Here is a 26,997-nt window from a genome sequence, read left to right as displayed (position 1 = left end):
CTACCATCTTTCTGCATTATCTTGCCTTGCTTGTGCTTTGGTCTTTGTCTTGCCTGTCCGTCCAATCTTCTCAGAGGACTGCCTTTTCAATTTCCAGTTTCTCAGGTGATACTAACGACGGATGCTTCCAACCTCGGTTGGGGAGCCCATGTTAACAACCTGCAAACTCAGGGAACCTGGTCTGCACAAGAGTCACAACATCAAATACATTTTCTAGAGCTCAGGGCCATAAGATATGCCCTAATGGTTTTCCTGGATTGCCTTACCAACAAGACAATCCTGATCCAAACAGACAACCAGGTAGCGATGTGGTACAACAACAAGCAGGGTGGAATGGGCTCCTACTTGCTCTGTCGAGAAGCAGCACAGATATGGTCCTGGTATCTCTCCCATTCCATGTTTCTCAGAGCGACCTACCTGGCAGGCGTGGACAATGTACTTGCGGACAAGTTGAGTCGGACCTTTCATCCCCACGAATGGTCCCTGAATCCCACTGTAGCGGAGGAACTCTTCCAACGGTGGGGCTATCCGCACATAGACCTCTTTGCATCATGTCACAACCCCAAAGTGGACAATTACTGCTCCCTACATCGCAGTTACGGCAGGACAAGGGCTTAATGATTCTCATAGCCCTTACTGGTGTGGTTTCCCATCCTTCGCAATCTCTGTCCATCCTTCTGTTCACTTGGGAGCGGATCAGTCTCTGATAACTCAGAACAACAGGCAGCTCCATCATCCAAACCTCCAGCCCCTGTCACTGACGGCATGGATGTTGAAAGGCTAATTCTACAGCCACTAAACCTCTCGGACACTGTATCCCAAGTCCTCGTAGCTTCACGGAAGCCTTCTACAAGGAAATCTTATCTCTCCAAATGGAAAAGATTTTCCTTATGGTGCACGTCAAAGGAAATTGATCCCTTCACATGCCCCACTTCGAAGTTCCTGGACTACCTCTGGTACCTGTCAAAGGCTGGTCTACAAACTTCCTCCATCAGAGTGCATGTCAGCGCCGTAGCCGCGTACCATAAAGGCATGAGGAGGTCTCAATATCGACACAGTGTGTATGTGAGTAGCTAAGGAAACAAAGTAGATAGTACCCAACCAGCCCCATTGCCCTAAGTAGGATTGCCAACTGGCTCCAGATTTTCAGGACAGGTTGATCTAGTCCTGGTTTTACCCCATTGCATACTGGGACATTCTGATTTCCCTATTGCATTCCCTAAGAAAAGCAAGATTATAAGGGGAGAGGAGTAAAACCAAGACTGGATCAACATGCCCTGAAAATCTGGAGCCAGTTGGCAACTCTAATAGTAAGGGAACTTGGAGATGTAGTGGCAGCTCTGCTGGCTGATCTTTTCAATGCATCTTTAGAGTCTGGAGAAGTTCCGGAGCACTGGAAAAGGGCAAATGTTGTTCCTATTTGGAAAAGTGGAAGTAAGGAGGAGGTTGGGAATTACAGGCCACTTAGTCTAACCTCTGTGGTGAGCAAATAATGGATTCAATGCTAAAACAGAGGATAGTGCAATTTTTGGAATCCAGTGGATAGCAAGATCCGAGGCAGCATGGTTTTACCAGAGGTAAATCTTGTCATACAAAGCTGGTCAATTTCTTTGATTGGGTAATCAGAGTTGGAACAAAGGAGAGCTCTAGACATTGTGCATTTGGATTTCAGCAAGGCCTCTGACATGGTTCTGCACAGAAGACTTATAAATAAACTGTATGCCCTCTGTATGGATCCTACAGTGACTAACCAGGTTAGAAACTGGCTGAGTTGGAGGCAATAAAGGGTAGTGATAGTAAACTGAATTTTGTCCGAGAAGGGGGGTATTACTAGTAGAGATGTGCTTTGGGTAAATATTTCATGTCGGGCTTCGTTTCGGGGCCCCCTGCGGGAATTTCGTTTTTCCCGTGGTTCGGGGTTTTTTTTTGGGGGGGGGGCCCTGATTTTCGAGTTAGTGCGCGCTAACTCCCGTTAGCGTGCACTAACCTGGCAGAGTTAGTGCGTACTATCGGGAGTTAGCTGGAGAAATTACTTACTTGATAATTTTGTTTTCCTTAGTGTAGACAGATGGACTCAGGACCAATGGGAATTGTGCTCTTCTGCTAGCAGATGGGAGACGGAGTCAGATTTCAAGCTGACGTCATCCTGGGTACATATATCTCTGCACTCACCTCACTTACTCAATATTCTCTTCAAAAAGCCAATGTGGATATATCTTTGCTTAACTAACTTGTTTAAACTTGATTAAAAAACATAACTGGTTCAACTGAGTTCCAAACTGGAGACCGCCAGTGCACTCAACTGATTAACACCGACACCGGACACTGTGGGTGTCTTGAACTAGGGGTAGGCCGTGGCTTACCCGTATTTTCTTAGTCATGAGGTCTGTCATTTGAGGTTCTCCCTTTTCTGGGGCAACCATGGGCGGGATGCTCAGTCCATCTGTCTACACTAAGAAAAACAAAATTATCAGGTAATTTCTTCATTTCCTAGCATGTAGCCAGATGGACTCAGGACCAATGGGATGTACAAAAGCTACTCCCGGCCCACAGTACTGCCCTAGCAAAGGCTGTGTCCTCCCGGGCCTGAACATCCAGGTGGTAGAAGCCTGTGTGTGTATCTGTGTGTATAAGAGCATGGGAGTGAGAAGCCTGTCTGTGTATGTATGAGAGACAGCATGGGAGTGAGAAGACGCCATCACGTCACCGCCCGACAGATCTCTGCTGGAGACAGCAGCCTGGTTTCCACCCAGAAGGCTGCCTGGGCTCTCATAGAGTGAGCCTTAACCTGTAGGGGTAAGGGTTTGCCTGCCTCTTTGTAGGCCGCCTTGATTACTTCTTTGATCCAGCGGGCTATGGTTGCCTGCGAGGCCGCTTCCCCTTGTTTCTTCCCGCTGTGAAGGACGAACAGGGGATCCATTTTGTGCACAGGTTCCGATCTATCTAGGTATTGGACTAGGAGTCTGCCGACGTTTAGATGGTGAAGAAGGCATGAGTCTTCCGAGTCCTTCTGTTCATCTGGAGATGGTAGTGAAATGGTTTGGTTCATGTGAAACTGAGAAACCACTTTCGGTAAGAAGGGGACCGTGCACAGTTGTATGGTTCCATGCATGAACCTAAGGAACGGTTCCCGACAGGATAGTGCCTGTAGTTCGGAGATGCAACTAGCTGAACATATTGCCACCAAGAATGCCGTCTTCAAAGTTAATAGGCGTAGTGACAGACCGCGTGTTGGTCTGAAGGAAGCCCTAGCTAGGAAGTCTAATACTAGATTGAGATTCCATAGGGGAACCGGCCATTTTAGGGGTGGTCAGAGCTGTTTAACCCCTTTCAGGAAGTGGGACACATCGATGGGTTGATAGTCTGATGCCATCCAATTCGGCTCTGAAACAGGTCAGCGCGGCAACTTGGACCTTGAGGGAGTTGAGTAACAACCCTTTCTTCATTCCATCCTGTAGGAACTCCAAAATCATGGGGATTTTGGCTGTCTGCAGGAGAATCCCGCAGTCCTCACACCAGGCTTCGAACACACTCCAGATTCGTATGTAAGACAGGGATATGGAGAACTTGCGCGCTCGGAGCAGAGTGTCAATCACGGCCCTTTGAGTAACTGCGCTTCTTCAGGTGAGTCCTCTCAAGGGCCAGACCGTAAGAGAGAATCGAGACGGATCTTCGTGGAGGATCGGGCCCTGCCAGAGAAGGTCCCTGTGTGGAGGTAGGCACAGAGGACTCCCCGCAAGGAGTCTTCGCATGTCTGCGTATCATGGTCGTCTTGGCCAATCCAGGGCCACCAGCAGAACTAGTCCCCTGTGATGCTCTATCTTGAGGATGACTCTGCCCAATAGTGGCCATGGAGGGAAGGCGTACAGAAGGTCTTCCTCTGGCCAGGTCTGGACGAGGGTGTCAATTCCTAGGGATTGTGGCTCTTATCTGTGGCTGAAAAACCTGGGGACTTGGGCACTGAGACGGGTGGCCAGTAGATCCATGGCTGGGAGACCCCAGCCATTTACTATCAGTTGGAAGGCTGTGGTCGACAGTGTCCATTCCTCTGGGTCTAGGCTCTCTCTACTGAGATAGTCTGCTGAGACGTTATCTTTTCCCGCGATGTGGGAGGCCGAGATCCCTGTAGGTTTATCTCCACCCATGCCATGAGGGGGGGTTCTATTTCCAGAGACATCTGCTGGCTCTTGGTTCCTCCCTGGCAGTTGATGTAAGCAACTGTTGTCGCGTTGTCCAACATTACCCTAACTGACTTGCCAAGGAGTCTGTGGTGAATCGCAGGCACGCGAGTCTGACTGCTCGTGCTTCCAGGCAGTTTATGTTCCATTCCGCCTCTTTCTTATTACATTGTCCCTGGGCCATCAGTTCCTAACAGTGGGCTCCCCATCCTCACAGGCTCGCATCCGTGGTGAGCAATATCCAGTTCGGTGGGGATAGGCTTACTCCTCTGCTTAGGTGATCTTCCTGTAGCCACCATTGGAGCTGGGTCCGAACCTCTGCTGATAGTTGGAGGTGAATTGAGTAGTCCTGGGACAGTGGGTTCCATCGTGACAGTAGGGAGCGCTGGAGCGGTCGCATATGGGCCCTTGCCCATGGAACAACCTCCAGGGTTGATGCCATGAGGCCGAGGACTTAAAGGTAGTCCCATATCTTGGGGCGTGCATTGATCATCCCCCCTTGGAGGGGGGAGGAAGACTCTGTTCTGTTTGGTGTTCTGTTTGGTACTCTAGCGACTGAGAGGGCTGTAGACTGCTCTTGCTCATGTTCACGGCGCACCCGAGGTCCTGCAGTAGATTCTTGACCCTGGTGGTCACCTGCCGGCTCTCCTGATCAGTCAGTCATCCAGGTAAGGATGTACCAGGATTCCTTCCTTCCTCAGCGCTGCCTCCACGACCACCATAATTTTGGTGAAGGTCCTGGGGGCGGTTGCTAGGCCAAAGGGAAGCACCCGGAACTGGTAATGATGACCCAGTATCGCAAAGTGCAGTAAGCGCTGATGATCCTGATGGACTAGGATGTGAAGATAGGCTTCGGAGAGGTCCAGGGAGGATAGAAATTCTCTCGGTTGCACTGCCATTATAACGGAGCGCAGAGTTTCCATGCGGAAGTGTAGCACCCGTAGAAAACGGTTGACGTTCTTGAGATCCAGGATGGGCCGGAATGACCCTTCCTTCTTGGGAACATTAAAATAGATGGAATAGCGCCCAGTATTTTGCTGGGGCGTGGGCACCAGAGTTCTTGCCTTCAGACTGAGTAGTCTCGTTAGTGTGGTTTCTACTGCCAGTCTCTTGGAGTGGCAGTGGCAGGGTGATCTCATAAATTTGTCTCGAGGAATGCTGCGGAATTCCAGAGAGTACCCTTCTCGAATGATGTTTAGGACCCATTTGTCAGACGTTATCTCGACCCACCTTTGGTAGAAGAGGGGTAGTCGACCCCCTATGTTTTCTTCCTGTGGATGGGTCGGCCTCTTCTCATTGTGGGGCACGGCTGGAACCTGCCCCTGGGTCCTGGCTCCCCTCTTGGTCTGTCTGCTCCAAAAGAACAGGGACCTTCTGGAGGGGTGAGGTGCCTGGAACTGTGTGTGTTCCTGTAGGGTCTAAAGCGCTGCGATCCTCTGCCCTTGGGCTCTTCTGGGGGAGGGACACTGAAATCTTTTATTCCTATCTTCAGGTAGTCTAGGCATTGGAGATTTGCCCCATTTGTTGGCTAACTTTTTCAATTCGCTTCCAAATAAGAGAAATCCTTTAAAAGGCAGTCTCGTGAGATTCGCTTTAGAAGTCGCGTCCGCAGACCAATTTCGTAGCCATAGTTGTCTTCTGGCTGCCACTACCGAGGCAACACCCCTGGCTGAGGTGTGCACTAGATCTGAGCTTGCATCAGTGAGGAAGGACGCTGCAGGTTCCATCACCTCTTCAGTATGAGTTCCGGAGGTATCAGTCTCTCTCGAGAGGAGCAAACAGGAACGTGCCACCAGTGTGCAGCAGGAAGCAATCTTCAGCGCCATTGCTATTGCGTCAAAGGCCTGCTTAAGGATGGATTCCAATCATCTGTCCTGAGTGTCCTTCAGTGCCGCTCCTCCCTCAATGGGAAACGTTGTTCACTTTGAGATGGCACAGACCATAGCATCCACTTTTGGGAAACGCAGGCGTTCTTTGGCCGCAGGTTCCAGAAGGTATAGGCCTTCCAATGCCCGACCCGTTTGAAGCTGGCCTCCAGGGCATTCCATTCCAGATCAATCAGTTCCTGGATGGCTTCCATCATTGGAAAGTAGCACGAGGCCTTACGAAGGGACACCAAGATGGGGTTCTTCTTTGGTTCCACCATAGGGTCCGTGCCAGGAATACCCAGCGTCTTTAGGGTCTGGGAAACAAAGGCAGGTAATTCGTCCTTGTGGAAAAAGCGAAGCATGGTTCGGTATGGTTCCATCCCTGGAGGGATTTCGCCTTCCTCCAGGGAGTCACTCTCATCATCTGAGGTGTCTGGATCTCTGTTAGGGAAGTTCTTGGTTAGGCGAGGCATGTCTCAAGGCATCCGAACCAGACCGGGAGGATCTAGAGCTCCCGGTAGGGGTTGAGTCTGGTGAGCAGCTGGGGCTGGTTGTGCCTGAACAAAGATTTGCAGCCCTTTGAAAAATTCCACCCAGGAGGTCCCTGGGTCCATGTTGATCCCAGGGAGAGGTGGAGTAGGCCCCAGAGGTGCCTCCTGTGGGGTGGTCATGCCGGAGATACATAGGTCCGTGGAGCAATTGTCAGTTTTTCTGGACCCCTCTCCCAACAGTAGGGATCCAGGTTTTGGTTTCCCCCTGGGCTTCTTCACAGTGCTGGCATAGGCAGGATTCCAATTCAGGCTGCGCAGCTCTTATGTGGCAGGCTGAGCAAAGGGAGTGTCCCTTGGCCTTCTTTGGCGGCGGTGCCATTGTTTCCCACGAGTTTGTGTGCGTGGCTGCCCTCAAAAACGTGTCTGTGCGCTTAGTTATGCGCACGGGTGTGGTTAGTTGTGCATGCTGGATGCGCTCGGCTGTGCGCACAGCTCAGTTGTGCATGCAGCTGTGTGCACAGCTATGTGCGTGCCTATATTGGATGCATGCAAGTTAAGCACATCGACCGCCCGACCTGCCCCGTGCATACCGCTGGTTGAAGAGGGAATCTGGCGCCGACGACCCCACTCGCAAGATGGTGCCCCCGGAGGGTCTCCACGTCTGTGGACCCTTGCACCGGATCAGGGCCTAGTCCAAACAGGGCTGCTCAACCCGATTAGTGCCCCTTTAAACCTCGCCGGAAGAAAACATTTGGTACGGCAATCTGAGCTCTGGAGACCTGAGACCTGAATTTAAAGATTTCTACCTTACCTGGTCTTGGCGATTACCTGCCGCGTGGTCTCCAGCTGCGGGAGGAGAGGGGAATACCTTCACCGCTGTGCTCAATTCTGCATCCGCTGCCTTTCAGCCACCCTGGGGGCTAAGTCGATGCCGGGAACTGGCTACCAGACCAAGGCTCACCTCTGAGGTATATCGGAAATCACCTCATGAATTGTCAACTGGGGGAGGGACCCTTAGGTTTCACCGCAGGAGAGTGGGACTCGATCTTCTTAAAGGTAATTTTTTTTCTTCTTGCTGTAATTAACACTATTCTAGTTTGTGGTATAGTGTCCGCACCTGCTAGGAGATGGAGAGATACTGAGGAAGTGAGGTCAGTGCAGGGTTATATGACCCAGGATGACGTCAGCTTGAAATCTGACTCCATCTCCCATCTGCTAGCAGAAGAGCACAATACCCATTGGTCCTGAGTCCATCTGGCTACACACTAGGAAAGCGCACTAACTCAAAAATGATTTTTTTTTTAAATTTTGAGAAAATTCAATCGTTTTTTGTTTCTCCCGAACCATTCCAAATTAGGCAATTTCGTTGTCATTGCCTAATTCGGGAAAAACAATTGCCCATCCCCAGTTACTAGCAGTGTGCTTCAGGATCTGTCCTTGGACTGGCTCTTTTCAACATTTTTGTGAATGACATAATGGAAGGGTTGTCAGGAAAGATTTGTCTTTTTGCCAAGGATAACAAAATCTGTAATTGGGTAAACAGCCAGGAAAGAGTGGAAAACATGAGGCGGGATCTAGCAAAGCCAGAGGAATAGTTAAGGACTGGAAGCTAAGATTTAATGCTAAAACAAAGCATTAAATGGATGCAAAAACTCAAGGGAAAGGTACAGCACAAAGGAAGAGTAGGATCTGGGGATAATTGTATCTGATGATCTTAAGATGGCCAAACGATGGATAAAGCTACAGTAAATTGGTATAGCTTGCTTATTGCGGCGGTTACTACCCCTAACTAATTAAGCTAGATATTTCACTTAGAGGCAGTTCCAACACTGCTCTCCTGCTCTCTACATTAATGGTGGGGGTGGAAGGGAAATAGAATCAAAAGGTTACTAAGAGCCAAGAGTAACAGATAAGTATGAGAAAAAAAAAAGTGCAAAACTTGCTGGGCAGACTGGATGGGCCGATTGGTCATCTTCTGCCGTCATTTCTATGTTTCTATGTAAAAGCCAGAAAGATGCTTAGCTGCACAGGGAGAGGAATGGTCAGCAGAAAAAGCAAAGCGATACTGCTCCTTTATAAGTCCCTGGTGAGACCCCACTTGGAAATCTGTGTACAATGGAGACTGCACCTTCAAAAGGATATAAGCAGAACAGAGTCAGTCCAGAGGATGGCTACTGAAATGGCCAGTGGTCTTTGTTCTAAAGCATATGTGAATAGATTTAAAGATCTAAACATAAATATCCTAGAGAAAGGCAAGATAAGAGATATCAGAGGCATTCAAATATCTGAAAGGTTTCCAAGGTACAGAGGTAAGCCTTTTTCAACAGAAAGGGGGCTCTGGAACAAGGAGTCATGAAATGAGGTTAAATGGGGTAGACTGAAAAGTTATCTTAGGAAAGATGTCTTTAAGAGAGTGTGGTGGATGTGTGGAAGAGGTGGAGACAGTATCTGAATTCAAGAAAGAATGGAAAAAATACAGGGGGGGTTCTCTAAGGAAGTGATGAGAATTATAATGCTAAATTAATTGGAAGATGCGCAGATTGGATGGGCCATACAGTCTTTTTCCGCCAACATGTTTCTATGTGGTGTGGTGTCGGTTAACAGGAAGGCAACAATTTTGTACTATTTGGATGGGACAGATGATACAGGCAGGAAAATCCGTGAAAAGAAAATTACAGTAGTCAAGCCCAGAGAAAAGAAGAGATTAAAGAACCGTGCAATAGTCAGGAGAATCTAAGTGTCGCAGTAACCGAAGCTTAAAGAAGAAAGATTGAGCAAGTGCTTTAATGTGATCATACATAGACTGAGGGGGGGATCAATGAGAACTCCAATGGACAATGGTGATAAGAAATCAGCAAAGCAAAATCATTTTGGTTTTGTTGATGTTTGCATCCTAACAAAAAATTATTACAGTGAACCTCTGGAAGCTGCTCAGGTTAGCTAGCTACATTATCCTTTATTATTCAACCTTGGGGCGGGAGCCTTTGCAGGGGTACCATCCAGTACAGAAAACAGAAATATTCATGAAGATCTGCAGCACAGGCTGCCAAGAGGTAACCCACTCCATAAATGATATTGGCTGAATATCAACAGTATAATGAGACTTAGGCTGACCATGTGGCTCAGTAGCTGGACAGAGAGAGGCAAAGCCTTACACTATTAGGTCACTGGGTTAAGTCATCAGAGAGCATTTTTGGTATTTTAATTTTTCAACTCTGTTCTCATTTTTCTGTTTTATTTGGGAAAAGGTGGGTTACTTTTCCTTCATTTTTCCGACTTCCTTTTCTCTGTCTTCTTTACACCTCCCTTTTACCCCACACTGTCTGTTTCTCCCTCTCACGAAAGGTATCTTTTCCTACTCCCTTTCCTCCAATTTTTCACCCCATATTTTGCCCCTCCCTCCCCTCAGCTTTTACCCTGTACTCCTTACTCCTCTCCATCCCTCTCACCCTGCCAATACAACCCAGCCATCATCCTATCACCTGTCTCATCCCTCCTTCCATTCCCCACTCTATTTTCACATCCCACTCCTTTCCCCAATATAACTGCAGCTAGAGCCGCTGTGGTTCAGTTTCCCTCTCCCTCCCCCCCACCCCTGACAGGAGAGGCACAGCATTAACCTCTCTCCCTCCCTTCCCAATGACAACCTCTTCTTTGCACTTCATCCCAGTCACCGACCTCTCCCACCCCCCTCCCCTGCCTGCTGCTCCCTCCTCCACAGATCACGATTAATAACTACTGCTAAATTTGATACTATTCTCCAAAGAAAGGATGAAGAGACTGAATTACCCTCTCAACTTTTGCTGGTAAACATCTTTTTACAGAGAACGGTATTGCTACCATAGCCAATGCCCATGTCCACACATTTTTTTGCTTCTCGGCACCTTGATTTTTATGTCTCCCCGAAATTAATGCTATGTGGGTCCATGATATAAAACACCTTTGTCACCAGAACAAGTTACTTTTCAAATCCTCTCCAGAGAAGTGTATTGGGTTCCTTCTTCCATCTTTCCATCCTGAAATACAGTCGCTTCAGAGCGGGCGTTATTGCACTGTGCCGTTACATGTTTATCAAGCTATCAATGGCACAGCTTTAGAAAATGCTTGTATTTTTGTCTTCACAAGACAGCCACATCTTGCCAAGCAAAAAACAAGGCACTCTGCAAATCTGTCTGCTTTTCTCTCAGTCTCCGCCATTGCTCACCAAAGCTAAAAGTATTGCTTACCAAAGCTAAAAGTAAATGCACATTATAATCAAGTTAGGGAGCCTTCCCACCTTGTCTCTAAAACAAGCCTAGAATCATTGCAACTACCTATTAACAAATTATCACATCTAAGCACATTCAAGCCAGTAAGAGAAATAGATCACTAGTACCCACTCACCACAGAAATGAAATTACTTGCCTGATGCTTTAAAGATCTCTCCTTTGCCAAAATAAAGTTCTGTGCATTTTAAATCAAATAGCTTATACACAGAGAGTTTCCAGCAGAATTTAAACAGAGATCAGATTACTGGGAGGTGAAGTGAGAGGGAGGGAGGTGGAGAAACAACTGTAGTTTACATCACTCAATTTGAATGGACTTGGAATAATGAGACCAGTTACAAGGACAGACACACGGGTTGATACAGAACAGTGCGCTCCAGTGGAGCGCACTGTTAACCCACATTTGGACACGCGTTTTCGATGCGCTAGCTTTAACCCTTATTCAGTAAGGGGTAATAGCGCACCGAAAACGTGCGTCCAACCCCCCCCCCCCCCCCCCCAAAACCAATAGCGCCCGCAACAGGCAAATGCATGTTGATGGCCCTATTAGTTATGCTAATTTCTGAAAGTAAAATGTGCAGCCAAGCCGCACATTTTACTTTCAGAAATTAGCATCTACCCAAAGGTAGGCATTAATTTCTCTCGGCACCGGGAAAGTGCACAGAAAAGCAGTAAAAACATTTTCTCCGATTAGTCTTAAATGTGCTACTTACTAACTTCATGGAGTGCCCCCTAGTCCTTCTATTATCCGAAAGTGTAAATAACAGATTCACATCTACTCGTTCAAGACCTCTCGTGATCTTAAAGACCTCTATCATATCCCCCCTCAGCCGTCTCTTCTCCAAGCTGAACAGCCCTAACCTCTACAGCCTTTCCTCATAGGGGAGCTGTTCCATCCCCTTTATCATTTTGGTTGCCCTTCTCTGTACCTTCTCCATCGCAACGATATCTTTTTTGTGATGTGGCGACCAGAACTGTACACAGTATTCAAGGTGTGTTCTCACCTTGGTCTCACCTTGGAGCAATACAGAAGCATTATGACATTTTCTGTTTTATTAACCATTCCCTTCCTAATAATTCCTAACATTCTGTTTGCTTTTTTGACTGCTGCAGCACACTGAGCCGATGATTTCAAAGTATTATCCAATATGATGCCTAGATCTTTTTCCTGGGTGGTAGCTCCTAATATGGAAGCTAACATTGTGTAACTACAACAAGGGTTATTTTTCCCTATATGAAACACCTTGCACTTGTCCACATTAAATGTCATCTGCCATTTGGATACCCAATCTTCCAGTCTCGCAAGGTCCTCCTGTAATGTATCACAATCTGCTTGTGATTTAACTACTCTGAATAATTTTGTATCATCCGCAAATTTGATAACCTGACTTGTCGTATTCCTTTCCCTAATTGTGGACAATTCCATGCATATCAAAGTTACATCTGTTCCAAGCATGGTGTAAACTTGTTCATGATGACTTACATGCATAGTTCGATAATACGAAAGTAAATGGATAAGTCGTAACCTCACCCCAACTCCACCCTTCAGAATGCATATGTGCAGTGCACGAAAAAGTATATGCGAAGCCAAGATAAGCACATCCATTTACATCCTCTAACCCCCAGCTGATTTTCAGAGCATCACTTATGTGCATAAAACAGGGTTTTGTGAGTATAAGTTGCTTTGAAACTCAAGCCTAAGAAGGTTCTTATTGATATTTTTTTTTTTAAAGGTAAAGAAAGCCCTTAAAAAGAAATGGGTTTCTGCCTGGAAATCCGCAAAATGTCAGCAGCAGTTCAAGACACTTCTTGGACAGTGAAACACAAAAAAAAACCAAAACAGAGCATCAGCTGATTTGATGTCCAGAAAGTCAAAAGCTGCATCTGCTCAAAATCTTCCAGAAAAAGCACTAAACATTCCTCAGATCATGCATACAACCAGCCATGTGACCTACATGCAAGTGCCTCCCCTGAAGCTGCATAAAGCTGCTTGTAAGCAGGAAATAACTTTCAGGTCCCATGTTCTACCATAAGACATCAAGTCGCTGAAATTACTTCCAGGAATGAAAAACGTTCACTGGAAAGTTCTATAATCTACCTCTACACTGCCTATTTAATTTTCTTTATATTTGTAACTAATTGTTGTACACTATTCTGGTCTGTGCAGAGTGAACAGTATTTAAAAATCTGGAAATAAAATAAGTTTTCATTTCCAAACAGAGTCAATAAATACAAAGCAACTTATTTTCATTACAAATATTCTACCTTGTTCACTCCAAAAGGAATTCACCTATTGTCAATCACTGTGGCAAATCAAAACAAGTCATATATTATAAATTTTAAGACCTCATATAGTTGAAGCCGCCGATTGCACTCATTTACAAGAGTGACTAAAGTTTTGACTGATTGCGTCAGAATTTATAATCATAGGTCATTGTTATACAATGCAATTTTTTTTCTTATGTCTTGCAGATAAAATCACTTGTCTTTCAGTCGAGTGATTAACTCTTCAACGACCGCCCATACTTTATGTTAGAGCATCTGTGCCCAGTGAAGTTCAAGTCATCAACAATTCAGTAGTATATGTAAAGACACATAGGATAAGTTATAAAGACAGTTTCTATAAAAATGTCACTGTGACATACACGAGTTTTTATAATAACGTGGTTCTATGGCAATTGATTCGAGCAAATGAATGAAAACAGGCTCATATGTAAACAAATCCGGTTTAACATCTGTCGGCATCTGAGCATCTAGCATTGACACGCAGGCACGGCTGCTGTTTTTAAAGAGATTTAACAGCGGAAGCTCCTTGATAATCCCAAGCCAGAACAGCTGATAGCATAAGGAAAAACCACTGCAAGATTGTCAAAAACATCATATTTCACACTATAGTGTGTGCAATCGAAAGCTTCATTAAGCCCATGTGGACTAACAGTGTTCAATTTGAAAAAGAAACATTCACATCTATTCAGCATCATGCAAATGTCACCTCCCCTAGATAACCTATGTATGACTCGTAGGACCGTCCAATTTAGATCAGCAAAACCGGGCTGCAAATCTATGCTGTGGTTGACAAGTGGTGCATTCACTGTATGCTTATTGATATGTACACAACTGAATGAGCATCGTAGCCACATTGTGTGACTTGTATGCCCAATGTATGTCAGTAAGCATTGTTATTAAACAGCTTAGCACTTTTGGTATTACAATCTGAATCATGATCCCTGAACAATCCTGGTCTGCGTGGCTGGATGGATCCATTCCGTACCTGTAATCATATTAGTGCACGTATCGCATCTGTCACATGCAAAGTGTCCGACTGGCTGACGTGTTATTGAATTTGTGGCTGCCAGCGCTGCTCTTACAATGTATTCCCTGATATTCTGACTCCGACTGTATACAAAACGCATCTCTTGAAATGGGGGATGTAACACGGATAGGGCTTTTACACATCTAAGGAACTCTCCATCTTAAAAGTAAGGTGTCCTAGATGCCCAATATTATATGGAGTACCTAAGGTACATAAGACATTGATAAATCCACCTTGCCACCCTACTGTGTCAGCTAATGGCTTCAATTCTGGATGTTTTCCTACAACCGGAAGTACGAACAATTACGCAGGCCTCTTCATATATGCTGAAAAAGTTACAAGTTATATCTTTCACCAGATTTTATCTTGGTTACTATGGATGAGGAATCCTTATACACAAACGTCCCCTAGCTTTCAATATTGGAGTTAATACAGAAATATTAGACCATTACCTACCTCCTTAGTGGGAACCATCTTCCTTTTTATAGTTCTTAGCCAAACTAGTTCTCTGTGAGAACCATTTCCCTTTTGGGACACAATTTTTTCATCAGACACACAGAATGGCTATGAGGTCTCCCATGGCACTGGATGTTGCCAACATTTATATGGCCTCCTTTGAAGAAAAATGTGTTTATACGGCACTTATGTTTCAGCAAGTAGTGTTGTGGTCGAGATATATCGATGACATTCTTCATGTGGAGGGAATGAAGATAAGCTTCAATAATTTCATGCATTGCTCAACAACCTGGATGGCAATTTGAGGTTCACTGTTAATACAGTAAACAGTATTTCTTTCTTAGATATAAAGATCTACATACAAGATTCGAAGATTCATACCACACTATACATGTGAAAGAAACAACCTTCTAAGATTTCACAGTTGTCATTCCAGAGCTTTTAAGTGGGGCCCCCTTCCAGTAAGCCAAATTTTTAGGGCCCGATGGATCTGTTCAGATCTCCATAATTTTAAGCAACACTCTAAGGCAGGGGTGCTCAAACCGGTTCTACATGCCTTCCCCCAGCCAGTTGGGTTTTCAGAATATCCCTAATGCATAAGAAATATTTGCATAAGCAGGAGGAAGTGTATGCAAATATTTCTCATGCATATTCATTAGCGACATCCTGAAAACCCAACTGGCTGGAGGGGCCCTTAGGTCCAGTTTGAGCAACCTGCTCTAAAGGATCTCAGATGTCGCTTCAGTGAAAGGGGAGACCTAAAGGAAGCAATCAGGCAGGCCTATTCACGAGCCAAATACTCAAGACTGAACACAACTGCTAGCTTATAGGTCCAGACCAGCAGCCTCAGAACAACTTGTATGTGTATGTCAACTGTGCACAAGAGATCACTAGAAGGCACTGGCGTTATATCCCCCCCCCCCCCCCATTTCAAGAGATGCCAGGTTTTGCATACAGCCAAAGTCAGAATATCAGGGAACACATTGTAAGAGCAGTGCTGCCAGCCATTGATTCAATAATACATACAATAATAATATAGTCACGTGTGACGGATGCAATATGTGCGCTAATACAATTCCAGGTACGGCATGGATCCAACCAGCCATACAGATCAGGATCGTTCACATTCAGATTGTAATATCAAAAGTGTTGTGTATGCTATCAATGCCTATGCTCACTGACATGCATCAGGCGAACAAGTCGTGCGATACGTACACAACTGATTGAGTATCTAGCCGCATCAATAAGCAAACAGTGAATGCACCACTTGTCAACCACGGCAGAGATTTGCAGCACGGTTTTTGCTGATTTATAGTGGACGGTCCTACGAGTCATACATAGGTCGCCTAGGGGAGGTGACATTTCCATGATGCTGAATCGACGAGAACGTTTCATTTTCAAACTGAACAATGTCAGTCCACATTGGCTTCATGAAGCTATTGATTGGCACACACTGTAATGTGGAATATGATATTTTTGACAACCTTGCAATGATTTTTCCTTATGCTATTAGCTGTTCTAACACAGGATAATCAAGAAGCTTCCGCTGTTATTTCTCTTTAAAAAAGGCAGCCACGCCTGCATGTCCATATTAGATGCTCAGACACCGACAAATGTCAAACCGGATTTAAGTATGAGCCTGTTTTTATTCATTTGCTCGTATCAATTGCCATAGAGCCTGTTTATTATAAAAAACTTGCATATCGCAGATACCTTTTTATAAAGACTCTGTCTTGATACCTTATCCTGTGTGTCTTTATACATACTACTGAATTGTTGCTGATTATGGCATACGATGCCTTCCTTGTCGCTGTCTTTTACTTCATTGGGCACAGATGATCTAACAAAGTGTGGGCAGTCATTGAAGAGTTATCACTCGACTGAAAGACAAGTGATTTTATCTGCAAGACATAAAAAATAGAAAAAAACTACACTGTACAACAATGACCTATGATTATAAATTCTGACACAATCAGACAAGACTTTAGTCACTCTTGTAAATGAGTGCAGTCGGCGGCTTCAACTATATGAGGTCATTCGATTTATAACACATAACTTGTTTTGATTTGCCTCGCTGATTGACAATAGGTCAATTCCTTTATGACTGTATTAGTAACATTCACCATACGGGTTTCTCTTGAATTTTTGTACTACCTTGTACAATGGCATGCAGGAATAAAGACATTTTATACATTATATATACACACAAAAAGTAAGCTTATCCAAATGAATAGCAATCTGAATTTGTGCACTCATTTACCAAGGATTACCATGGTTTCTCAAACATTTAAAAGGGCCAGGTGTGTATATGCGCTCTCACACACACACATCCAAATGAATAGCAATCTGAATTTGTGCACTCATTTACCAAGGATTACCATGGTTTCTCAAACATTTAAAATGTGTGCCTCATTTAGTTCATCAGGGCCATTTCAACATGTTTCTTTTTGTACCAGGGAAATCTGACCTTCACAGAATCAAACAAAACTAATACTGACATTTTAAGATAAAAACAAGTTAGCATTTGAATGTGGGCAAGACCCTTGGCTTTGCTGCCAAAGTGGCTGAGTAGAAAGGCCCAAATACCACACACAGACACATCCAGTCTACATTCACAGTGCACAGTGTCACAAAATATCATCCACAGATGGAAAATAAGTTTTGTTCTTGTTACAGGAATTAACAAAATGTTAGCTCTTTATTAATTTTCTGCCATGCTTTAAGTAAAAAAAAAAAAAAAAAAATTGTATTTAAAACACTGGGTACCTGTAAACATGGCATGGAAGTATGGACTGCAGGCCGCCAGTACAACCTTGTGAGCTTCGATCTCCACATCTTCTGCTACTATGGTCACATCACACAACAAGCTCCGGCTGCAGAGGCGCAAAAATATAAAAAGGCAAATCATAAGTGAATCCCTAAGTGATAATGAAGGACTTCACGTGAGACAGGTCACACCTAGAATAGAAATTTCCTCTAACCTGTGGGATATATAATATATGGGTTAGAGATTCTGAGTATTTGTGTCTGGGTCAAGAAGTCCAAGAAAAGCAGACAAAGCATGAAATGTCATATCCTATTTTTGACCCTCCCCACCCCCATCACTCACACCTGTAACAAATTTTTAGTTTTTATTTACACTGAAAGTGTCTTTTATATGTATTATTTGTGCAGTCAGGAATCACAGGTTTGGAGAAAGCCCTTATTGTCAGGTCACAGAGATGTATTTTGCTCTGCACAGGTCAATTTTTGCAAGTTAGTTTCAAATCATAGGGTTAGCTTAATCAGTGGTGGTAATGTCGTCATGTGATCTCTCTCTCTTAAATTACACACGACAAACGACCCCAGCTCCTCAAACAAATACATTTCCAAAAATAGAAAACACCCTCCACCTTCATGCCTAACCCGTGCCACTTCTCATCTGCCCTTTCAAAACTGCCACGCTTATCGGCTACTCCGCCACCCTGTGCCGCAGCCTACCTCACCCTAATGCTTCACTGGCACTGAGCTTAATTATTTGGGAAAACTATATTCAAAGATAGCTGGCTAGGGAATTTAGCCAGATAAACATATCCAGAAGCACAGCTGTGCCACCAAGTATACCTGGATAATTTTTAGTAAGCTAGATGTGTTTATCCGCCCAACTTCAAACCTGCTTAACAGCAGATCTACCTTACCCTGCTAACTTAGCCGGAGAAGTCAAAATATCAATATTTATCTGTTTAAGTTAGCCGGATAAGAAGCTCCTCCCTTTTATGCCACCATCCCGCCCACCACTTTACTTATCCAGCTAAGTAGTTGGCAATTTGTTATCTCGCTAAGTGAAGGCCACTAAATGTGGGCGGATATTCAGATACCACTACCTTAGTCACATAAATCTGAAATTATCCAGCTAAGTAGTGCTGAATATTGGGCGCATGGTGTCTTACATACACACCATGCACAGTGCAAAATTTCTTTACAAAGACTTTGCTGAACAGGGCTCAACATTTTAAATAAAAATGAAAGTGCGAACAAAACTCGAAACCTATTTTAATCTTATAACTTGCCACGCTTTCAGCAATTTCATGCTTTTTGTATTAAATGAAAAGCAGGCACTAAAAGAACAGCAAAACATGCAAGGGAGACTACCAAGAAAAATATAACAGCTTTAACACCAAAGTGCTTAGAGATCTCTGTGCAGCAACAGAAAAAGAGAAATAAACACATCCCAAGCTTTCACTATACCATTACAAAAAAATCCCCGTAGGAAGCCAGTCTATGCATCAGTGGTACATAAGCATACAACGTCCCTGATTCCAAAAATTTACGAGGCATGGGAAAAATTCTGTGCAGAAATAAATCTCCACAAGATAGAAACAGACCACCTTTTTATTTTTCAATTATTACCTAACCTCTAATTCTTCTCTCTCTATGGGACCGATGCAATACAGTGCGCTCAGCTGAGCACACTGCATAACCCGCAGTCAGATGCGGGTTGAATAGGCCCTAATGAATCCCCTAATGCAATAAGGGAATTAGCGCCTATTCAACGTGCTTCTGACGCGGAGTGAGTCTAATAGCACTAATCACATGCAAATGCATGTGATTGAGGCTATTAGCCTTCACTCCAGATGCAAAAAAAAAAAAAAAAAAATGTGCGTCTAGGATGCAAATTTAGCACTAAGCTATTAATGCCTGCCTGGAGCAGGAATTAATTACTGAGCGCTCCTTAAACCAGTACACAAAAGCAGATAAAACTGCTTTTTTGTTCTGCCTCCTACTTAATATTGTTGCGATATTAAGTAGGAAGAAAAACAAAATTAAATTAAGTTAAAAAAAAACCCACTGGCAGTCGGGTGCAGGAAACGGATGCTTGAATGACAAGCGTCCTTTTCCTGAACCCCCTGGCCTGGGTGGCGTTTAAGAAAACCAACGCCGATAAACTCGGCGTCTGTTTTCCTAATCGGCGGACCGCTCATGCCGATCGGGTTCTCATTAGCAAGGAGGCGCTAGGGGCGCACAATCAACTCTAGCGCCTCCTTACTAACGTGACCCCCTAATTTAAATAATATTGTATGGCGCCCCCCCCCCCCCTTGGGGGCGCCTGGGGCTCATTAAGACAGTGGGCGCTGACTGTTCAGCGCCCGCTTTCTGCGCATATTTATTGCATCGGCCCCTATACATGATGCAGCCTACCCAGTATAACTCTGTGACTTGCTAGCCAGGGAGAGAAGTCTCCTCCGAGACTCACCCTCCATGCTTGATCCTGTGGCTGGAAGGGATAGGCAGCCATCTTCCCTCCCCTCCCAGGATGAAAATCGTTCAACCCCATGTTATGGCCGCTGTTCGCGGCAGACCATGACCGGGGCCAGCCACTCACAGACGCGGCAGACCAACCATCAAACACTGACTGCACTCAGCGTCAGCAGGTCCCTCCCACGACGTTCCCCGCAGCCGCCAAACATGGCAGCGGCGTCAGCTGGCTTCCTGCTTCGTCTCTGGCTCCTCCCCCGCCGGGCCTCCCTAGAGCCACGTGCGCGGCAAAAGCCAATTCTTAAAGGAGCCACACAGGATATAGTATTGGGTCCTTCCTGTGGGCTCCACCTTCAGGGGTACTATTTAAGGCAAGGTCTGTACCTCAGACCTTGCCTTGGCTTCTTGGCTCCTTGGTGTAGTGTTCTGAGTACCTGGTGTCCCGTTCCTGTTCCGCTTCTGCTGTTTGGATTCTTTGGCATTTACCTCTGGACTAGCCGCGGAGTACTCCTTGACATTGACCCCTGGACTGGCTGCGGAATATTCTTTGGCATTGACCCCTGGACTGGCTGCTGATCATCCTTTGGCTTGGACCCATGGACCGGCTGCTGACCCTGCTTTGGCTTTGACCGCTCTCAAGCTTGACTTAGAACTTTACACGACCTGCTGGAGGCGCCAGCCATCTGGACTACACGACCTGCAGGAGGCACCTGCATCCAGATTCCCCTCTCCAACTTCAAGGGAACTTCTGAGCTCAGCCTTGCCTTCCGACGGTAGGAATTTGGGAGAGTTTACTCTCTTAAGTAGTGCCAACTCTACCTCGGACCAAGGGTCCACCTCCCGGATCAACACCCCAATGCGCCAGATTCCTAGTGAGCTCTGTCAGACAAGATACTTCAAACCCCATGATACTGTAGCCCGGGCCAAGGGGCTTAGCCAATTTGAAGCAGCATAAGAAAAAAAAAAGTGACAGATTGAATATTTCCAGGTATTCATCCACTTATGTAGTTCATGGATTTTGCAGAACGGAAGCTAAAGTGCACAAATGGGCTAAGAAAACAATTCCTAACCACCATTTCTCTTACAAAAAAAACGCAGCCAAACGTACAAGTGCATAATGATGAAAACTGTTCCTCCAGTGCAATACACAAGAGGTACAAGGTTAATAAATACATTCACTCAAATACAGCTCAGGTAACAGGACAGGAGCATTGAGCAGTACAGCAAGAACAAAGATTTATAACATGGGCAGCCATGACCAACTCAAACCCCCCTGCAACAAGCACCTTAACAAGATTGAGTCAATAAATTCAAAGACATTTAATTGAGTGGAATAATGGAAGCTGCAACTTTATTAAATGTCCTGACGGAAATCGAACCTAGGTACCCAAGCCTTTTCTAAATATGCTTAAACCCCTGGATCCCTCACCCCCAATCCAATGTGGAAATGGAAATAGACAAACAGGGCAATTTGAGGGCATGCATTCTCCCAGATCCTAAGGCCTACCATGGGTAAGAAACACCTTGGTCCTCTTACAGAGTCCATCTATAGTCACAGACTACAACCACATCACATCCAAGCCCTGATGAGTTTAATGATGGAAGATAAAAACCTAAATGGTCCATGAGTCTGCTCAGCAAAACATTTAGGGTTGTAACTGCCGCTCCTTGCGAGTTACACCTAAAGTTACCACAGGCTGCCCTGTTTTTTTCAATTCCATCCTCTAGCCACTGGGGATCCTGTGTGTTTACCCCATGCCCTTTTGAATTCCATTGCAGTTCTTGTCTTCACCAACTCTACCAGTAGGGCATTCCATGCATCCACCATCCTTCCATAAAAAAAAAGATTTCCTGATGTTGCCCCTGAATCTACCTTTGCAGTTTCATATCATGATGCCTAATTCTACCACTCCCTTTTCCATTGGAACAAGTTTGATTCCTGTGCATTAATTCCTTTCAGGTATTTAAAAGCATACATCATATATCTCCCCCTACGTCTTCTCTCCTCCTCGTGCCTGTGCAGTTCTCAGCAGCCCCCAACTGCAATCAGGCCCCCCCCCACTGCCACCTTGCAAACCAACTTATTCCGCCACATGTATGTATATTTGCGGGTTATTTCTTGTCGGTGTTGTGTCTTTGGTGTTTTGTTTTTAACCATGGGTATTTTTTGTGTTTTATGTTATGTGAAAATTTGAGTAACTGGCACCATTGAACCTTAAGTATGTTAAATATATAATTAGGAGTTCTGTCTTAGATGACAGAATGGAGAAGTTATTTACCTGATAATTTTTTTTTCCTTAGTGTAGACAGATGGACTCAGAACCAGTGGGTTATGTGCTCTTCTGCTAGCAGATGGGAGACAGAGTCAGATTTCAAAGCTGACATCACCCTAGATATACCCCTGCAATGACCTCAGCTCTTCAGTATTCTCTTCGAAAAGCCATTGTGAATATATATATTTGCTTAAATAACTTGATTAAAACTGATTAAACTGACTCAACTGATTTAAAAAAAACTGGAGACCGTCAGTGCACTCAACCAATTAACGCCGATACCGGACAAACTGCAGGTGTCTTGAAATAGGGGTAGGCAACAGCTTACCCGTATTTGCTTAATCTCGAGGTTCACTTCCCAAGGTTCTCCTTCTATGGGGCAGCTGTGGGCGGGATGCTGAGTCCATCTGTCTACACTAAGGAAAACAAAATTATCAGGTAAGTAATTTCTCCATTTCCTAGCATGTAGCCAGATGGACTCAGGACCAGTGGGATGTACAAAAGCTACTCCCAGACAGGGTGGGAGGCTGCCCGTGGCCCACTTAGTACTGCCCTTGCAAAGGCTGCGCCTTCTCGGGCTTGAACATCCAGGCGGTAGAACCTGGAGAAGGTGTGCAGGGAGGACCATGTCGCTGCCCGACAGAGCTCGAAGGGCGACAGCAGCTTGGTTTCTGCCCAAGATACTGCCTGGGCCCTAGTAGAATGAGCCTTAACCTGTATGGGGGTAAGGGCTTTCCTGCCTCTATGTAGGCCACCTTGATGACTTCCTTGATCCAGCGAGCTATGGTCGCCCGTCAGGCCGCTTCTCCTTGATTCTTCCCGCTGTGGAGAACGAACAAGTGATCTGTTTTGCGCACCGGTTCCAATCTTTCCACGAATCGCACCAGGAGTCTGTCGATATTTAGATGGCGAAGAAGGCATGAGAGTCTTCAGAGTCCTTATATTCATCTGTAGACGGTAGGGAGATGGCTTGGTTCAAATGAATCTCGGAAACCACTTTTGGTAGGAAGGAGGGGACGATGCACAGCTGTATGGTTCCAGGAGTGAACCTAAAGAACGGTTCCCGACAGGATAGTGCCTATAGTTTGGAGATGCGACGAGCTGAACATATTGCCACCAGGAATACCGTCTTCAATGTTAAGAGGCGTAGTGACAGACCGCGCATTGTTCTGAACGAAGCCCCCACTAGGAAGTCTAATACCAGATTGAGGTTCCATAGGGGCACCGGCCACTTTAGGGGTGGCCGGAGTTGCTTAACCCCTTTCAGGAAATGGGTCAAATCCGGATGAGCTGATAGACTGATTCCATTCACTTCGGCTCTGAAGCAGGAGAGGGCTGCTTCTTGGACCTTGAGGGAGTTGAGTGACAACCCCTTCTTCATACCTTCATGTAGGAACTCCAGAATCATAGGGATCTTGACCATCCGCAGGAGTATCCAGAGGTCCTCACACCAGACTTCGAATATTCTCCAGATCAGTATGCCAGAGATGTTGAGAACCTGCGCGTGCGGAGCAGGGTGTCAATCATGGCCTTCGAGTAACCGCACTTCTTCAGGCGAGTCCTCTCAAGAGAGAATCGAGATGGATCTTCGTGAAGAGTCGGGCCCTGTTCGAGAAGGTCCCTGTGTGGAGGTAGGCACAGAGGGCTCCCCACAATGAGTCTTTGCATGTCTGCGTACCATGGGCATCTTGGACAATCTGGGGCCACTAGCAGAATTAGTTCCCTGTGGTGCTCTATGTTGCGGATGACCTTGCCCAGTAGTGGCTATGGGGGGAAGGTATATAGTAAGTCTTCCTCTGGCCAGGTCTGGACAAGAGCATCGATCGCTCGGGAGTGTGGCTCTTGTCTGCGGTTCAAGAACCCGGGTACTTGGGCACTGAGACAGGTGGCCAGTAGGTCCATGGCTGGGAGACCCCAGTGATTTACTATCGGTTGGAAGGCTGTGGTCGACAGCTTCCATTCCCCCGGGTCCAGGCTCTCTCTGCTGAGGAAGTCTGTTGAGACGTTGTATTTTCCTGCGATGTGGGAGGCAGAGATCCCTTGTAGGTTTATCTCCGCCCATGCCATGAGTGGGTCTATCTCCAGAGACACCTGCTGGCTGATGTAGGCAACCGTTGTAGCATTGTCTGACATTACTCTAATCCAGTGATGGCTAACCTATGACACGCGTGTCAGAGGTGACACGCCGAACCGTTTTGGCTGACACGCGCAGCGTTTCGAGGACTATCAGGAATTTTTATTTTTTTTTTATCGGCTGCGCCGAGCCTTTTCTTTTTCAGCTGCGCCGAGTCTTTAAATGTGTTTTTTAGTTTCCCCCTACCCTCCACCAATGCCCCCGGGCGCAGGGAGGCTCATGCGTCGCAGCGATGAGGCTCAAGACAACGCGCTGATGCTCCTCCTTCCTGCCTGTGCGGCCCCGGAAGTAAACGTTGCCGGAGCCGCGTGGGCAGGAAGGAGGAAGCGAATCAGCGCGTGCAGAAGAGGAGGAGCCGCCGCGGGTCGCTGCGAATCCCAAGTCGCAGCGGCCCTAGAAGAGGAAGAGGCCCGGTAGCAAGGCTGCCGCGGCCCGAGAAGATCAGGGCCGCTGCAGAGCCCATCCTGCGGCGACCCGCGAAGAGGAGGCCCAGAGGTGAGAGAGAGGCTGAGGGCCCGTAGAGTGCGTGTATGAGGTGAGTTGAGAGAGAGGACCTGAATGTTTGCAGAGACAGCATGTGAGAGCCTGTGTGTGTGTGTGTGTGTGTGTGTGTGTGTGTGTGTGTGTGTGTGTGTGTGTGTGAGAGAGAGAGAGAGCATGTGCCAGTGAGAGCCTGTGTGTATGAATGATTGTATGAGAGAGCATGTGCCAGTGAGAGCCTGTGTGTATGAATGATTGTATGAGAGAGCATGTGCCAGTGAGAGCCTGTGTGTATGAATGATTGTATGAGAGAGAGCATGTGCCAGTGAGAGCCTGTGTATATGAATGATTGTATGAGAGAGAGCATGTGCCAGTGAGAGCCTGTGTATATGAATGATTGTATGAGAGAGAGCATGTGCCAGTGAGAGCCTGTGTATATGAATGATTGTATGAGAGAGCATGTGCCAGTGAGAGCCTGTGTGTATGAATGATTGTATGAGAGAGAGCATGTGCCAGTGAGAGCCTGTGTGTATGAATGATTGCATGAGAGAGCATGTGCAAGTGAGAACCTGTGTGTATGAATGATTGTATGAGAGAGAGCATGTGCCAGTGAGAGCCTGTGTATATGAATGATTGTATGAGAGAGAGCATGTGCCAGTGAGAGCCTGTGTGTGTGAGAAAGAGAAATGCATGTGAGAATGAGAACCTGACTGTGTGTTTGAGGGAAGAAGATGGAGAAAAAAGAAACAGAAAAAAAGACAATATAAAAGGAATTGGCAAAAAAATAAGAAAGGGAAGGTGAAAAAAAAGCCTGTGACCAACCAATTAGAAAACTAAGATCAGACAGCAAAGGCAAAAAAAAAAAAAAAAGTACTTTTTTGTGATTGGCACATGTACTCTTTGGGAATGTGCAAGAATAGCACTTTCTCAACGGATCTCACAATGTACGAGATCAGCATGGAGAAAGTGGAAGCCCACGGGGCCTGCACAGAGGAGGCAGCAGAATGGACTTCAGTGTCAGTAGCAGCAATCGGCACCTCCGCAATAGCCACGCGGCATCAGTGACAGTGGCAGCAGAGGAATGAGAGAGGTTCTGAGGTTGCTGGCAAAAGAAAGAGAGGGGGGGGTCTACCTTTAGTGTGTGAATGTGTATGAATGGGACTCTGCCTGGGGGTGTATGTGTGTGAATGCATGGGTGCCTGCCTGGGGGTCTGTGTGTGTGAGAATGAATGTGTGCATGCCTGGGAGATGGGGAGGGAGTGTTGTGAACATGAATGGGAGCCAATAAAAGAAACCGACTGACAGATGAAGTTTGTAACGCTTGCTTGGACTTGAAGTGTACGAAATACCAACCTTCAATTGAAGATTTAGCCAATGAAATTCAGCAATAAAAAAGTCACTAAGCAGGTAAGGTAAAGAATTATTTGTTTTTGCTTTATTAACAAATACAGTATATATATTAAAATTATAACTTTGTTGATTAGAGCTACAAATATCACAAAATTATGGATTTTTCTAGAAGTGACACACCACCCGAGTTATGCTCGGTTTTTTTTATGAATTTTGACACACTGAGCTCAAAAGGTTGGCCATCACTGCTCTAATCGCTTCACCTTGGAGGCTGTGGCTGAATTGCAGGCACGCTAGTCTGACTGCTTGAGCTTCCAGGCGGTTTATGTTCCATCCCACCTCTTCCTTGCTCCATTGTCCCTGGGCCCTCAGTTCCTGACAGTGAGCTGCCCACCCTCATAGGCTCGCATCCGTGGTGAGCACGATCCAGTTCGGTGGGGATAGACTTACTCCTCTGCTTAGGTGGTCTTCCTGTAGCCACCATTGAAGATGAGGACGTACCTCTGCTGGTAGTTGGAGGCGAATTGAGTAGTCTTGGGACAGTGGGTTCCAGCGTGACACTAAGGACCTGAAGATAATCCCATACCTTGGTCATCAATCGTCGTAATGCCTCTCTGTCTAGGTGCACAGGTATTGTGCTTCAATGTGCGCGTAGTTATGCGTGTGAGCACAATTCATGTGTGTAGCTGTAAGCGCAGTTGTGCATGTAGTTATGTGGTTGGTTGTGCGCGCAGCTGTGCGCACGTCTACGTTGAAGGCGCATAAATTGGGCGCATTGACCGACCGGCCTGCCCCGCACGTACCGCTGGACGAGAAGGGAAGATGGCGCCAGCATCCCCCAAGGGTCTCCGCGTGTTCAGACCCCTTGCACCGGGCCAGGGCTGCTGAACCCGATCCGTGCTCCCTTTTAACTTACCGGGTGAAATTCGGAATCAGGACAGCACTCCGAGCCCC

At 46.0% G+C, this 26,997-nt stretch overlaps 1 protein-coding gene across 6 annotated transcripts in view; it reads right to left on the bottom strand.

Moving 5' to 3' along the window:
* Positions 1-26,997, bottom strand: part of KLHL2 (kelch like family member 2) — a 334,713-nt gene that overhangs the window by 240,066 nt on the left and 67,650 nt on the right. For all 6 annotated transcript variants that reach the window (XM_029571086.1, XM_029571005.1, XM_029571313.1 and 3 more), the window contains one exon: positions 17,338-17,444. In XM_029571086.1, the coding sequence (XP_029426946.1) occupies positions 17,338-17,444 (107 nt within the window). The remainder of the gene's footprint in view (positions 1-17,337; positions 17,445-26,997) is intronic.

The sequence above is a fragment of the Rhinatrema bivittatum genome, chromosome 1 (genome assembly GCF_901001135.1).
Source record: "Rhinatrema bivittatum chromosome 1, aRhiBiv1.1, whole genome shotgun sequence".
NCBI classification, from domain to species: domain Eukaryota; kingdom Metazoa; phylum Chordata; class Amphibia; order Gymnophiona; family Rhinatrematidae; genus Rhinatrema; species Rhinatrema bivittatum.
Note: the sequence above shows the minus strand (reverse complement) of the source record. Positions and strands in the feature narration are given on the sequence as shown.